Raw genomic sequence first — 16,005 nt, forward strand, 5'->3', positions numbered from 1 at the left:
GAAAAAACAAAACCCGAGTTTTAGAAAAAGGATACGAATAGGTAAAATGGAAAATATATCAAAATCTTCTATTACTTAACAATAAACATCCATGAACCCTGAATCATCCTGGTTAAACAGTCAAATGATGCTTAAGGAAAAAGACTGAAAAGAAAACATACAGTCGGAAGCGTACAAGTATTTACAAACTCAAAACGGCATGATTTTGCATGCAAAGAGGGGAAAAGAGGATACAACAACAACCCAGTGTAATTTTACTAGTGGGTCTGGGGAAGGTAGAATGTACGCAGACCTTACCCCTATCGGAAGAAGATGGAGAGGATGTTTCCAAAAGACCCTCCGCTCAAAGAGGGAAAAAGAGGATACAGCCCACAAAAAGCCAAAAGAAGAAATGGATTATAACAATATCAAGAAAAGAGAGGCCTAATTAGCTCCATGGGACAAATTTAAACAAAAGAAAAAAAAAGGACTGCCACAAAAAGAAAATGTAAAAAGATAGTAAAACAACAAAATATCAAAATTGTCAACTAATAAGTACACCAGATCATGAACCTGAGATATCTGTTGATACCACTTAAATAATAGATAAAAAGGGAAGAATGAGAGAAACAAAAGAAATCAAAAAGGCACCATAGCGCAAACCTCTGAAAAATATAAGAAAACGGACAAATCCACTTCAAAATAAATCTAAAAGAAAATAAATGAGAAATTTATCCACCGAAAAAAAAACATAAGACATAAAATCTGCCAAGTCCTGTAGGAACTTGGCTTAACAGTAAGAAGTATATTGGATTATATGAAAGTAATGAAATAAGAAGCAAATGGCTACAAATCCAATAACAAAAAACCAAGCCACTGACCATAACAAACTCATCAACACCTTCAATAACTTTGTTTCCTCGTGGTCAGGCCACTATTCATCTGCAAAAATCATGCACAAGTATTAATACATTTAATAAGGGGAGAAGGGTCTGGAGTTGAGTAGAAGGCAAAAGCAAATCAAAATGACATTCAAGGCGACCAATAACATCACGAGCTTGAATGACTTTTAAGTGTAGAATTTACATGTCATACAAACACTAATTTGCTAATGATACAATAGCCTTTAGCTCAGTACAACTGAACCATAAGTTCGAAGAGTACTCTTTGGTCTTTGAGATAGTCAGTGATCAATCAACTAAGCCTCAGTTCAAAATTAGTTCAGTAGACTATATGAATTCTCTATACCCATTCGCTCACTTCATGCCCATTTTACATCAGCTATAACTAATCTAAAACGACAGTCTAGTCGCTAATTACTAAGATATACCAATTAGTGAATGCTTTTGACAGCAGAACCAGGAACACTGAGACGAGAAATATTTACAAAATCATGAAGAACTTTACATCTACCGCATGCCAAACATGGAAATAAAAATAAACACAACAGTGTTAACCTAGTCAACCTAACTTTACATATTTTCTAGCATACCAAATATGTGTAGTTAATCAAATCACTAGCAAACATGTAAGTAGTAGGTAAAAAATCAAGAAAAGCTGCATTTTCTGGAAAGACAATTCTTAAGAGTTTGTAAACATGATGAAAAAAATTTCAATACTGGGAATCTGGTATGCAAAGATCTGCAAAGTAAGAACGGAACAAAAAAACAACTTAACACAAACATAGTACTCCCTTCGTTCCGGTGACACACTTCCATTTTTAGTTTGTCCTAAAAAGAACGACACTTTTCTAGATTTAGAAAGGGTTTAACTTTAAATTTTCCATTTTACCTGTTAATGAAATGATATATAGTCCTACAAATGTTTATAGCCTTGTTTAACCCACAAATTTCAAAATTCTTTTTTTTTCTTTCTTAAATTCCGTGTCCAATCAAACAAATATTTATGACCACAAATTTCAAGATTCTTTTTTTCATCCTTAAAATTCCATATCCAAATAAAAGTACTTAATACGAGTATTATCAAATAGAAGACTAAGTACCACAAGTGCGATGAGTAGCCACTAGTCCCCGGTAGCTTAGCAGGTGAAGGTTGGCCAACCTGCTTATTTGGGTAGGCCTGCATTAACCCGGGGGCCACTCCCCCGCTAGAACCACCAATGCTGCTACCACCAACACCACCACCATATACCCCTAAACCTGAAGCACCCCCTCCTAAACTACCCAACATCCCACCATAAACTCCTACAAACGGATTCAAAAATCCTACATAAGGATTCACAACCATTCTACCATACAATTGATTCATCATCGCTAGATTCGGGTCCTGACCCATCATCCCCATATTCTGAGCAGCTGCAACTGATGGCGGCATTGCCAGCAGCGGGTGCTGTATAACCTCAGTCGTAATACTGGCCTCTCCGCCGCCAATTTTTGGCTCAGCAGCCTTCTTGCAGTACAACTTCCGTCCATCAAACACCTTACACGGCTCTTCTAAACATCTCTTCGCCTCCTCAACAGTTTTATAAAGAAACAAAGCATACCCTTTTGATTTCCCAGTTGTTGGATCAAACCCCATTGGTCCAGCCTCAATTTCCCCGAAGTTTTCAAAAAACAACCTTAATTTCTCCGGAGCCACGTCACGAGGCACATTACTCACGTAAATCTTCCTATTACCAAACTCCATGGTCCCATTAACGGCAGTGTCCTTCACGGCAGCCAACTTACACGTAGCCACTCGCCCGTTGATTGTCATTTGAGGTTTTTTTAATGCTTTATCAGCCGATTTTCGAGACTTGAAGACCACAAAAGCGTACCCTTTTGCCTTGCCGGTATTATGGTCCATCACGACGTTGCATTCCTCAACTTCTCCGAACTGTTCAAAAACGGAAATTAGGGTTTGGCGCGTGGTCTCACGCGCTAAGCCGTAGATGAAGATTTTCCGGTGAGTGATGTCATTGTCGGCAGCTGAATTGATAAGGTTGTAAAAGGAAGGGTGAGCTATAGCGGTGTCTACGGCTAAGGTAAGGAGTTGATCTTTAGAGTAAGGTTCGAGAAGATTCTGGAGTTTTACGGGTGCCGGCTGGTCGGAGTCCGAATCAGAATCGGGTCGGGTTGGGTTATTGGACTTGGGTATCTTTTGCTGCTTCTTGTTGTTGTTCTGTTTTTTGTCGATTTTTGAGGGTGTAGCATTGATGGAATCTGCTTTTTTGATGATCTTTCGCTTTTTTGCATTGTTTTTAGCCATAAGGAATTTGAACTTCTGTTAAAGAAAGGAAGAGAGTGAGGTTTTGGGTGATATTTTGCCTTACAGAAAGAGAGAAAAGACGAAGGGAAGAAGAGGGTAAGGTTTTGGGTTCGTGATTGTGATTGTAGTTTGTTTTTCGTTTTCTCATTTTGTTTTTCAGAAAGCAAACAAGACTTTAGTTAGTTCTCTATATTTGAGGCCCACAAAGATTGAAGGGCTGGCCCAATGATCAAACAAGACTTGGTGTGTTTTAGGTGGTGGTAGAAGAAGAAATGAAAGGGGAAGAGAAGGTATTGGGGGAGGGGATAAAATAGGTTTAGGGTAGTGTGGTGGCATGCCATGTATAGTGGCGGAGCAGGATTTGAATCTTATGGATTTGAAATTGTAATCCTTTTAAGTTACTGGTTCTAAATTAAAAATTTTGTACATATTCAATGAATTTCTTAAGATAAATATATGATTTGAACAAAAGTTATTGGGTTTGACCGAACCCGCATCCCGCACTTTGCCTCCATCCCTGACCATGTGGCGTCTATCTCACCCAAAAGTCGGGCCATGTGGATGGTCTTTTGCCATGGTGGATTTCTGTTAAAGATAAGGGTATATTTGATAAGCATGGTAAAGGTAGGATATTTTTGTTGACAAAGTATAACGGAGGAGGATAGTTATAGACTATTTAAAAGTAGAGGGGTAAATCTAACCTTTTTTCCTATTCATAATTGTTATTTGAAAATAATCCATATTTCAAAAAGTAATTGAGATATACAGTCAGACCTTTCTATAACAGTATCGTCATATATCAGTCATTCACTATAAAAGTCAAGCTTTTTATGGAATCAATTTCTATGAAATGTTATAATATATGTTCTATATAACATCACATCGCTATAACAACCAAAAAAATTCAAAACAAATAAGGTTGTTATAGAAAGGTTTGACTATAGTTATTTTTTCATGTGTAAATAAAATTTGGACAAAAATACTGCAAACATAAAAAAGCACAAAGATCCGTTTTCTCAATTTTTTCGCTTTTCTTAGCACTAACACATTATCCTGAAAGTCCTTGGACTTCTAAACTTCAAGATATTTAACATAGTCGACGAGAAATTATGGATGGACTGATGTTCCATCTCGTTTTGGGGCCTTCTTTCCTCTAGTTTATGCATCTAGATCTGCGAGAGAGATTTTTTATTCGTCTATTAAAAAAAACTCACTGAGTTCGTTGTTGTTCGATTATGTTCGTAGTTTATCGACAATAACATGTAATTGTCAAGAAAACCGATCATTCTACTTCATGAATGATCACTTATAAAAACTTCAATGATCAAATGTAAGAAAACTGATCATTAACAGCCTAAATGAAGAAACAGGAAGTATCTTATACTATATAGTTTTCTTCAACGACTCTTCTGATAATTCCTTTTGGGTTTTCGATTCACTATTTTTGGTAAAGTTGATAACATCAGACTCATAGTATACAAATACTTCTATCTTCACAAGCTAAGTTTAGAAGGAGCGGCGTTTTTTATATATGTTGAGATGTTGAACTCCCTCTAGCAGAGAAAAAGAACAAGTGATGAGAAATTAAAGTTAAAATAGTAGTGAAAATATGACTTCCTCCGATAGGTGGAGAAAGTTGTGTTTCCCCTTTTTATGAAAATTGTTTTCCTTGAAACACATTGTAATAACCAAACACAATAGAATTACTCACAAAAAATATTTACTTTCGTTATACAGAACATATCCAAACTCCAAACCAAGCACAAGTTAAAATGGCTAGCCATCATGCCAATTCCTTATTTTGTAGTTGTAAAATAGGTAACGTACACTAAACTCCAGTTATGCGCGGGATCCGGGGAAGGACCGGATCACAAAGGGTCTATTATACGTAGCCTTACCGCGACTGCCTGATCACATGGCAGCAACTTTACCAATTACACCAATGCTCCCTTCAAGGTTGAAGTACATAATAACCATGAAATTATGATTTGTTTAGGTAAAATCTGGTAGTAATATATAGGTAACATATTCTCAACGAAATTAGACTAAACACAAACAAGGAAATTAAACCTGATAAATCAAATGCTATAAGAGGTAAAGAGTTTCTCTATAACGAAAAAAGATAATTATCAATCCATACATTATAAGTTGCTACCTAAAACAACAGGCTCTGCACATGGCAACATTTGTACAGTTTAAGAAGATCTCGCTACAGTTCCTTTCTTTACACCCTTGTACAGTTACTCTATCTCCGCGGCAGGGGCATCAGGTATGTTTACCATCCGAGCCTCAGTTGACCTGCTTATAGATATATCTCAAACTATAATGTACACTGTTACAAACCACATACATTTATTTTTAACATGTTCCATCAGCAAGAGCTAGAGCCAAAGCTCTGGGAAAGAAAACAAAGACGACAGCACACATTCTAGCCTCAGTTAGCTGTACAAGTTCCTTCCTACACCATCTAAGCAGCAGAATATGACGCCAGGAAGCTGATCCTCCTCTCTGCAAAAGATATGGAGTAACATGTAATTATATAAGCACATTGAGAATGGAAATAAGCTAATAGCCTTTATTGCAACTTTGATTAAAGGTTCTAAAAACTTCAGAAAAATAAGAAGCTCAAATTAAAGACAAAATTGAGAGGAAGAGCGAAACAGAAACTGGGGGTCGGGGAGTGGGGGTGGTTGAAGATTCAGTTGAAGTTGGGATAAAATACTGATAGCCTATCATGAAAGTGGAATGATATATCAGTTTCATGAATTATAGACCAGTAAAAAATGGAACATTGGAAGTATTGTTTGTGACCCATGTAAGTTTGCAGTCATAGAAGGACTCCGAGCCCCATCACTTTACTTCACCAGCAGCCACAGACCGATACATACATGTCATTTCACCCACCAATAATTCTGAAAGTGATCTCAACTATTAGCTGTCAGAGATACAACTAATAGTTTGACTCTTTAATGATCCTCAGGTCAGGTGATTGCCAAGTGAGCAATCACATGCGGAAAACATGGCTTTCCATTGTCGGAATGGTAAATAATTCTCCTTGTGCAAGACGTCAGGATAAATTGTAGTCTTGAAAACGAGAAGGGAAACAAAAAGGCAAAAGAATACCTCCAGCAGCAACAAGTTTCTCTACACGGGCAACTATATGCTTTCCGTAAGTATATTTCTTCAGAGCATTTAGATGAACCTTGATTCGGTTGAGAATGAGTTCAAGTTGCTGGTCGTCACAAGTCTCCAGCACTTTCTGTACAACGTAGTTGGCAAACTGATCTTTCATCATTGCCTGCACATCAAATTATTCAACGATTCAACTAGTTAATACAAGTGAAATCTTTGGTTATTGCATGATATGTTCTAGCAGTAGCACAATAACTTCTAAGCAAATAGCAGTAAAAATCATTGTCAAACAGCGCAAACAAAGACAGAAGACCTGCTATGAGATCCCTATATATTCAAACAGTGCAAACAACGACAGAAGAACTGCAATGGGATCCCTATATATCTTTCCCAAGCAACAGAAAAAGAACATAACTCTCGGGGGATAAGAAAGTATATAATTAAAAGACAAGAACCCAATCCATCCATCTGCCACACAGGCAGTGACATTAGAGAAGTGGTCTTCTTCCATCTTGCTACTTATGCAGTTCTCTCTTTTCTTGTTCCCTTAGTTTCTTAAAAACAGTTCAGATATAAACAAATTACTCTGTGTCCATATTTTTTTTTCAAATAAAGTCGAGATTTTTCCATGTGTTTAATCGAATAATTGCAAACATACAAATCCTTTTCTTTCTTGCTTGGTCCAATAGCAAATTACCTATAAATAAATGTATTCTTTTTTATTATCGACTTTGTGTCCCTATGTTGGAGGAGAACTAGTATTTTGTCTCTTCATTTTAGTCAAGTATTCAACTATTGGTGGCTAGTCTGTAACTGTACTTCATTCTATGTTTTCCTGTCCGCAACATGTTCATCTACCTGTATACGTTATGCTTCTCTAGAAACAGATATATAAATACAAAAGAGAAGAAGTCTTCCATGTAAGTGAATAAAGAGTTGGAAGTGATACCCCATGCAAAGCACGGGTTATAAGCTTCTTCAGGAGAAAATTGGTAATTGTCAACTAGGAAATCCTGCTTTAATCTTTTCTTCTACTCCAACATTCTCCCACTTCCAGCTGTAGCTTAGGTTTCCCCAACTTCATCAGAACTCAACTACTAGTAAAAAACAAGTACCATTTTTATTTTTATAACTGCTCGATTTCAAGTTGTCCTGAGGCTATCATTTGTCTCCATCATGAACATGCAGCAGCAAGTATATAAAGTTATGGAGTGCTGACAGAAACAGACCAACATCAACTGCACTAAATGCATCCAGAAGACTGACTGAAGTTGCACTTTCTCCAATGTTTAACTGTTAACTTCAATCTAAAGGGCAGCACTGGAAAAGCATATAGTTCTATAGTAAAAGCTAAGTGCTTCCAGAAAAGGAATTATTGTATTGCTAGAGCATCTACAATATAAAACTTAAACCGATCAAACAGAGTAATGAAATCTTAGATAATCCCCTGAGAGTCAAACAGTCAGCGCAACAGAAATTTCCTGCAAGCTTGAGTATGCCATTACTGAAGAAGCATCTGAGAGAAAAACAAACCTGAAGAGGTTCATTTTCGTCAGTTGTGCCAAGCATCTCGTCTACCAAGGTCTGACGTTCTTCGGGAGTTCCGAAGCTTAAGCACTTCTCCACAACATTGGAGGCAAATTTTTGTTGGCTCATCTGAACTATCTGTCCCATCAGCTTACTAATTATAGACGAACGCTCCTCTGGCTTCCCATGTTCCAGTACATGCTGTAACAATACTTGGCAGCATTAGAGAGAGGTAGAACATCTGAGCTAAAACAATAAGAGAAAGAGTCCATCTAGGGGAGTTGATGATATCTCCCTCACGTACACTACAACAATGAGACATATATACTCATTTATCTATTGAAAGCAAATAGCAAGTAATAGTTAGAAGATTACTAAATATGGGAAAGTTGATGGCAGTATTCTAAAGAAGGACGACAAACACACATGACACACACCAGTAGTTTTAGCTCGTATACAAGAACCCATATTCAAAATATACTTGAATATTTAGCACTAAAATTGTGCTACCGTCAACTTGGAAATATGCATTAAGTCGTGAATACACATTCATTTGCTTATCAAGTAGGAGATGAGAAGAAGATGCAGAAACCCTTGAAAGAAAGATGTGTAGCAATTCAAGGAAGAGCTTCCTTATGTCAAGCAGCTTCATAGTAGCAAAATACTGAGCAATCGAGTAAAAGAACCACCAATGCTGGTCAAACAATATTTTTCAAAAACACAACCTCTTGGAATAAAGGCACGAATGGTTTTAATATTCTGCAGACAAGTTGCACCCTCTCTAAATTAGCAAACTCTTGATACTAGTCCCAGTAAGGATGTTCATGTGTAAGCTGAGAAATAGAGCAAACCTGAACAACATAATTCCCATATTGATCTTGCGCCAACATGCAAATCGATTGCATAATCTCATTCATCACAATGCTCTGGGTTTCAGGATTATGGCAATGTTCCAAGACTCTCTGTCATGAGAAAGAAAATTTAGAAACAAAGCTCATCCCGTTGATGCCATAATACCAAAAAGAGATCCACAGATACTGAAATCTTTGACCTGTATGACCCGACATCCATATGGATGAGTGGACAATGTCACAACTTGGTCATGAAATGTGGAAACAATGAACTGGATAGCTTCCTCTGGAATGCATTCGATACACTTCTGGATTACATGATTCCCATTTTGATCTCTAACACAGCGCATAACATGGCCATCAAGCTCAGCGACCATTTTAGTCTGTTGATCCAGTTCAACCACCTCTATGGCCTGAAAATTCATAGAAGTCAAAACATATGCCATTCAGCAATTATATCTCATCGGAAGAATGATTTATACCAGCTGCCGCTCAACTGAGGTTACTACATCACCAAGCGGGACCTTGGTGAAATTTGGTAACATGAGGTAGGAATAGGGATGTACAAACTTCTAATTAGAGGCACACAGGTTTATGGTGAGGAATAGGACAGAGAGACAGACCAGACGAATTCATTTTAATGTTAGAGAGGTAGAACAGTTTTTGACATGCCAAGACAAGAATATATACATACATATATATACGTATGAAGGGCATTTTCTTATATATAAAAATTTTGGAGGAATTTTTAATTTTTTTTATCAGGATATATTTGAAGGGGAAGTTATGAATACTGTCACCCTTTTAGATTAGAAGGCAGCACATGAGAGAGTTGTCGAAAGCTCTAGCAGGCGGTATCCACTCTGGTAATATAATTCTCAGTCTCACCAAGACCATTCAAAAGGCATGTAAACAAAGAAAGACGAGAAGAAAATACCATGGAATTCAGAAGTAGCAACGTGAAATTTAGGCATTAGAATTATTTCTGTATAATGACAGTGGAATAACACCAGTTCAGAATTTCAAATAACAGCAACTCGATGAACTTCCCAGTTTAAGACAGAGAAAACAAGACATGGGAGCAACCATAAATAGTGAAACAAGAACGAGATTTGTAAACATTAAAAGCCATACATCATAGTGAATCAGATTGCTTAACAGATAAAGAAAACTGAAGGATTAGGGGCGAGAAAATGATAACGAGATCACTATAACTACAATGAAAAGATACCTTCCAGATCACTCACAACCATATGATAACGAAATTACTACAACTACAATGAAAGGAACTAAGATACCTTCTGGATCACTCGGCAACCATACATCTGAAGGCTAAGGGTGAGTACATGCCCATTGAGCTGGTCAGCCAGTTCTCTTATCTGGGATGCACTTCCATGTTCGAAAAACTGGGAAATGTGAATAACAGAAGGCAAGAAGATGGTTATATGACCTATTCATTTGATTAACAGCAATTTTCTTTCAATATAGCCTAAAATGAAGACATAACATGAAAAACACTCAACATAGAAACACTGAGGAACATACCTTCTGGATCACATAATTACCAAACACATCAGTCATCAAAGAAAGGGCTTGCGGCATAATTTCATGGAAGACCATGTTTTTCTCGTCTGTAGTAGCAGTCTCAAGTTTTTGTTGAATGAACCGGCTCCCATACTGGTCCGCGCTGCTCATACAAGATTTTTATTAATGGAAGTTTTTAGAGGATAAGATGAATTGGACGGGCAGTGCCGCTAGTCAAACACGTATACCTGAACTGAACGACGTGGCCTTCAATCTCTGATAGCTCAAAACACTTACTCTTATTGCTCTTAAACTCATCCAATAACGAGGAAGCAAAGCTTTCACCCAAGTTAGAAACAGACTCGGAATGCCAAGCTCCCATGACACCACCAGCTAAGTTTCTCATCCCTGATGGAAAACGCATGTTCCTTTCCCCATACCTTACAGGACTACCAGGTCCAAAAGGGGAATTTGGAAGAACTGCACCTGCCAAAGGGCTTCCTGGATATGACATATTAAGGCCATTTGCTGCGTTCCCATAGTAACCATGATTTAAGCCACCAGATTTGCCAAGATAAGGAAGACCATATTGGGAATTCTGAGATGCAAGCAACGTCTCTAGATAAGCTTTCTGAAGCTCAATCAAATCCATGTATGAAGTCCCCAAAGATTCTCTGTTAACTGTTGGGTCATTGAGAGCTGCTAGCTGAGCAGCATGATACTCAGTTGATCTCAAGTACTGCAGGTACAATGGATCCATCTGAGACATTTGCAGAGAACCTCCCAAGGTCTGATTACCAAGTCTAAGGTTCTGCAGTTCAGCTGCTGCAGCCAATAAATTAGGACCCAAGCTCAAACTTCCTCCTGTTGCTCGAGCATCAATTCCACATGCACCCACTGGGGATGCTATATTTCCCAGTACAGAAGGAAAATTACCTGGCCCAAGCTGGTTTTCCAACATGGATGGTGATGAAGGGTTTATACCATAACCCCCTAAAGCATAGGCAGAAAACGTTGAGTTAGGACTATCAATAGTTGGATATTGAAATGGAGAACCTCTTGCACAGTTGCGAGTTGGTGTAGAGGGCCCATTCAAGTATGCAGCAGAGGATCCGGCAGATTTGTGAAACTGAACAGATTCAGACTTTTTTGCATATGGATGTTGCTTCATAGGATTCTGACCATTCTGCAATCGGAAGAGGTTCTGATGATCATCCATCTCATTATGAATCTGAGACTTTGGATGTTTCCCTTCGTCTCCCCTATTGTTCCCTGATAGACTCATGCCAGACAATGCAGCAGCCAAATCAGCATGCTCACCCATATGAGATGAAACATTCTCTAGTGATGCTATCCTCCCTCCTCCAGCAGAAGGAATACGAGGACTAGGAGCTCTAGCCACAAGCTGAGGGTCAGGGGTGGTACTTCGTGACAGTGATCCACCCACGGCTGAAGCATAAGACTGAGAGCCTGATGAGCTGACATTTTGAAGGGTAGACATGCCTTGAACCTTTCCCCGAGAATGTAGTGCGTCCAAATTTGCCATCTCATGATGGAGATGAGCAAATTGGGACTCAGAAGGATCAACAAGATCATCATATGCACGGGAAGAAGGACGTGACGGATGCCTCGAAGTAGATGTTGTCTGGCTCATATTGTCCTACAATTTATTAGAAGTGTCAGAACCAGAAAAGAATAGACAGTAAGATGAAACTCCAAATAAGCCAGGACTTCACTAAGCGAGTACAAGTTGAATAAAAGAATGATAATAAGGCATGTCTCGAAGTGCTCCGAAAAACAAATCATCATAGTTTGGCAATACTTCATGAATTTAGTATGTTATTAAGAAATTCATTATATCTATTTTACAAACGTCTTCTGTAAACAAGAAATGTGTCCTGATCATTAAGATTTATTTTATCAAATAAAAGCAAGTCTGACTCGAAAGGAAGCAATTGTGCTTAAAGAAGACGATTGCCGATACCACCTAACCTTCACAACACATTAGAAGTGCCATGTTCGCAACTTCGGGATGTTAGAAGTTGCATTTTAAGAATGCTATATGATTTCGAAAGTAGCTCGATCCGCTCCACAACTAATCCAAATAAGGAGATGAAAAAGAAGTTGCAAGCTTCAAACATCCACATTAATGAGCAAGAGAAAGAATTAATTGACATTACAAAATGGGCCTTTTGCCTTCAGAAAGAGGACAGAAGAGATGGACACTCAAAAAACACGTGCGACTTGCAAATTACTGATCTTCGAAAAAAATTAAGGTGCATTAAATATATGAATCTCCCGAGTACATATTCCACTTAAACAAACTGTTGATAATTTTCTCAAGAGCAAGAAGGACTCCAAAGTGGGAACACAAATATCCAGCAACATTTAGATAACATTTTCTATCCACTAGATTGGCCCCATATAGATCGAGATAACGAAGACAATAATCTAAGGCTCAAATTAACTAGCCCAAAAGGTGTTGTTCTTAACATGCTTAAAGACCAATCGGTGAAGCAAGATGCAAGAAGACAAGTAATGTTCATTAAATGCCGGTAAATAACCCATGCCATACATATATACGTGACAATGGTAGAGATACACAAAACTATACTAATACAACAGATTTTGACAGCAAGCATTGGAATCTCTATCAAAAGGAAATAAGTTTCAGTATTAACTTAACAACTAATCCCACACAAGCGCGCTATGATAAATAGTTAACACATATCAACATTCATGAATTAAAACATTTCGAACCAAAACAATAGAACTTTATCATCTAAAGATATTTCCATTTCCATTTAACCTGAATCATCTCAGCAATGCTCTTCTGTCGGCTTCCTAATCCTAATCCAGGTAATCCAATAAGTCCATCCCCGCCCCACTCTTTCCCCGCCTCACTTCCATTTTCTTCATTTTTCCCACCAAATCCTATCGGCTTTGAAAAAAGCGACTCAACATCACAACCAGCACGATTTCCTTTCCTCCTATCTCCAATCCCTCCTAATGCCGGTGAACTACCACCACTACCACCTCCACCTCCACCGCCACCCTGTAGACGCTGTGCGAACCTCCAGTCCTCCTTAGACAAAAGAGGTGGCGGAAGCCTAGGGTTTAGATTCACATTCGAGTAATAATACGAAATGTACGCTGGATCAGACCTTAACTCCTCTTCTGAAAGTCCACTAATATCACTACCATTCCCGCCGCCACTTCCGCCGCTTATCAAAGCGTTAAGCGATCCTTCGACAGTCGGCGGAGCTGAACCGCTCCGGAAAATGCTGAGTTCTCTCTCTTGATCACTCACCTCTTGTTGCTGCCGCCTTTGTTCTCTCAGCAAAAACCCTAACTCTTCGCTAAAATCGTTGCTACTAAAATCGTTGTTTCCTCCTAACATTGATCGCATTCCGATTTCCGACATCATTTTCGCATAGCTATCAGTAATCATCGAAAATTTTTACAGAACAAATACACCTCAAAAAAATCAGCAAAACTTCAGAGGTTTAGCTCAAATTAGCTCATAAACTTGATTAATTACCCAATTTTTCAGCTTAAATTAACTAATTTCATATTCAAACTTTTATAGCTAAATATATAAGCTAAAAAATTAAGCTAAACTTCAAAAGAAACCATAGTTTCAGTTGAATTTGATTGTGAATCAAAGAGATCGAAAGCAAAAACGGTGATCTCCAAGTGTTCGATACATTGTTTAGAGAGAGAGAGAATCAGAGTGTTCTAGAGAGAGAAAATGGAGTATAGAGAAGTGCACTGAATAATAGTGAAGTGAAGTGAGGGAAAAAAGTGTGATAAGCACGAGTGCCAGGTGAAATATTAGCCGTTCGATTATGATTTTGACGGTTGAGATTGACAGTTATTGTTCTAAGTGTTGGCTTGTTACAGGTTAGGGTTTTTATTGTTAGATTGGCTAAATTTGGTATATTTGGATATTTTTTAGATTTGTTATTATTATTTTAATTGAGATTTTTTCAGAGGCATAAAGAAATTATTTTTCTGACATATGAAGATTTTTTTATTACATTTCAATTTGGATATGAGACGGCTAGGGTTTCTACAACGTAGTCTGATGTCTTATAATCTACATCTTATAGTATCATTTTATTGAATTCTCATTTTGTTTTGAAAATTTTACTGCTAGAGCTTCCATAATATCTAAATCTAAATTAATCAGAAAGCAAATCTGAAATAACAATAATTAAAGTAAAAAGTAATAACAATTAAAGCAAAAATAAATATAAATCTAAAACATAAGATAAATATATATAAAAAGATAAGATGAGATTCGACTACCTTTATACATTCTTTTATAATGAAACTAATAATCTCAAACTCTATAAGTAAGTCCATTAACTACTCGTAAGTAAATAAATAAGAATAAGAGTTTCCACGACACATAGAATCAATATATATATATATATATATATATATATATATATATATATATATATATATATATATATATATGACATCAAGAGTTAAAGTAGACATAATACATACAGGATAAGCGATATATTTTTTCTATTAACGATACATTTAAAAAAGGATAATAACAACTGGAAATACATTAGGAATTACGTAACTTCTAAGTTATGAATAATAACATCCTCACACGTTATTGTATTGAGAATCCAAACAGGAATTTAACATTATGCTAAAATGGGTAATTATCCTTCGGGGTAGGGGTGATGTCTGCCTACACACTACCCTCTACAGACCTTACTAGTAGGATTTTACTGTGTCGTTATTGTTATTATTGTTATTGTATTGGTGAAATATATAGTTATTGTTTGAAAGGACAATGAAAAGAGGAAAATAATAAGGTTAAACCTAATCATTTTGTGGTCTTCTAATAGTGTTTCTCATTAAAGTGTGTAGCTAAAAATGTCCAGGTAATTTGCTCTTTGGACCAAAGAGATAAACTTTATCATAACTGCCTTTGTTATATGTACGAAACAGATTTTGTTCTGAAAAGAGTTTGTTTTTTTATTTCATGCGAAAGCACAACGTCATTTCCTATATTTAGAGAAACTCTTTCCCAGAAAAATTCAATGCCCCGTTTTTTGTGGACTAAGTAGTTTTTTCGCATATTTTTTATTGTATATTAAAATTTTTACTAAATGTCTATAAATATTTGGTTGTAAACTCAGTTATTGTTGTATATATTAACTTAAGATCACTATAAAAATTTATAGATTTTAAATCATGAATCCGCTTCTATACTAAACCACAACTTGTTTCAAATTGAGGTGTCTTACACTTGTCTTGGTTTCATAAAAATAATCTAGAATTTAAGTTTCTCATAAATTTGAAAACTCTTGCCTATTGTCCCCCTTAGATGGAATATGTTGAACCTATGTAGTATAAGTTATATGTGATCTATTAGTATTTGTGTTTGCCAAATGAATTGGAAAGTGATTAAAATTATAATGAACTAATGAAGTTGGTTCAACATTGAATCAATTAATTAATTTGTTTCGGGGTATACGTGTCGCTAATTTAAATGACAGCATAACAATTTATTTTCCTTATTTTCATTAATCAAACCTATGAAAATGACTTTTGAAAGTGTAGGGAAGACAAGCTAATTTTATTTTCTTTACCTATTACGATTGGCCATATAAAACAATATTTTTTTTTCAAACAGAAAAAAGAAATGAAAAACTTCTCAAGTTTAGTTAGGTGCCTTAACATGTTAACAAGTAGTAGAACAACTCCTCAACTTTCATTTTGTTACTGCATTTTTAGGTCATTTACCTACGAAAGG

At 36.8% G+C, this 16,005-nt stretch overlaps 2 protein-coding genes across 2 annotated transcripts; both read right to left on the minus strand.

The window, feature by feature from the left end:
• Window positions 1-547: 547 nt before the first annotated feature.
• On the minus strand, window positions 548-3,337 carry LOC104242612 (UBP1-associated protein 2A-like). Its single transcript, XM_009797692.2, has 2 exons — window positions 1,982-3,337; window positions 548-921 (listed from the first exon to the last, which is right to left on the minus strand). Coding segments are annotated over exons 1-2 (1,206 nt in total). The 5' UTR covers window positions 3,187-3,337; the 3' UTR covers window positions 548-920.
• Window positions 3,338-5,274: 1,937 nt separating this feature from the next.
• LOC104242604 (pumilio homolog 1-like) lies at window positions 5,275-13,997 on the minus strand. Its single transcript, XM_009797684.2, has 9 exons — window positions 13,030-13,997; window positions 10,469-11,880; window positions 10,242-10,383; window positions 9,995-10,102; window positions 8,897-9,109; window positions 8,697-8,807; window positions 7,852-8,046; window positions 6,310-6,484; window positions 5,275-5,694 (listed from the first exon to the last, which is right to left on the minus strand). Exons 1-9 carry the CDS (start codon window positions 13,669-13,671, stop codon window positions 5,654-5,656), a joined length of 3,039 nt encoding a protein of 1,012 aa, XP_009795986.1. The 5' UTR covers window positions 13,672-13,997; the 3' UTR covers window positions 5,275-5,653.
• Window positions 13,998-16,005: the final 2,008 nt, after the last annotated feature.

This window comes from Nicotiana sylvestris, chromosome 4 (assembly GCF_000393655.2).
Source record: "Nicotiana sylvestris chromosome 4, ASM39365v2, whole genome shotgun sequence".
Classification (NCBI taxonomy): domain Eukaryota; kingdom Viridiplantae; phylum Streptophyta; class Magnoliopsida; order Solanales; family Solanaceae; genus Nicotiana; species Nicotiana sylvestris.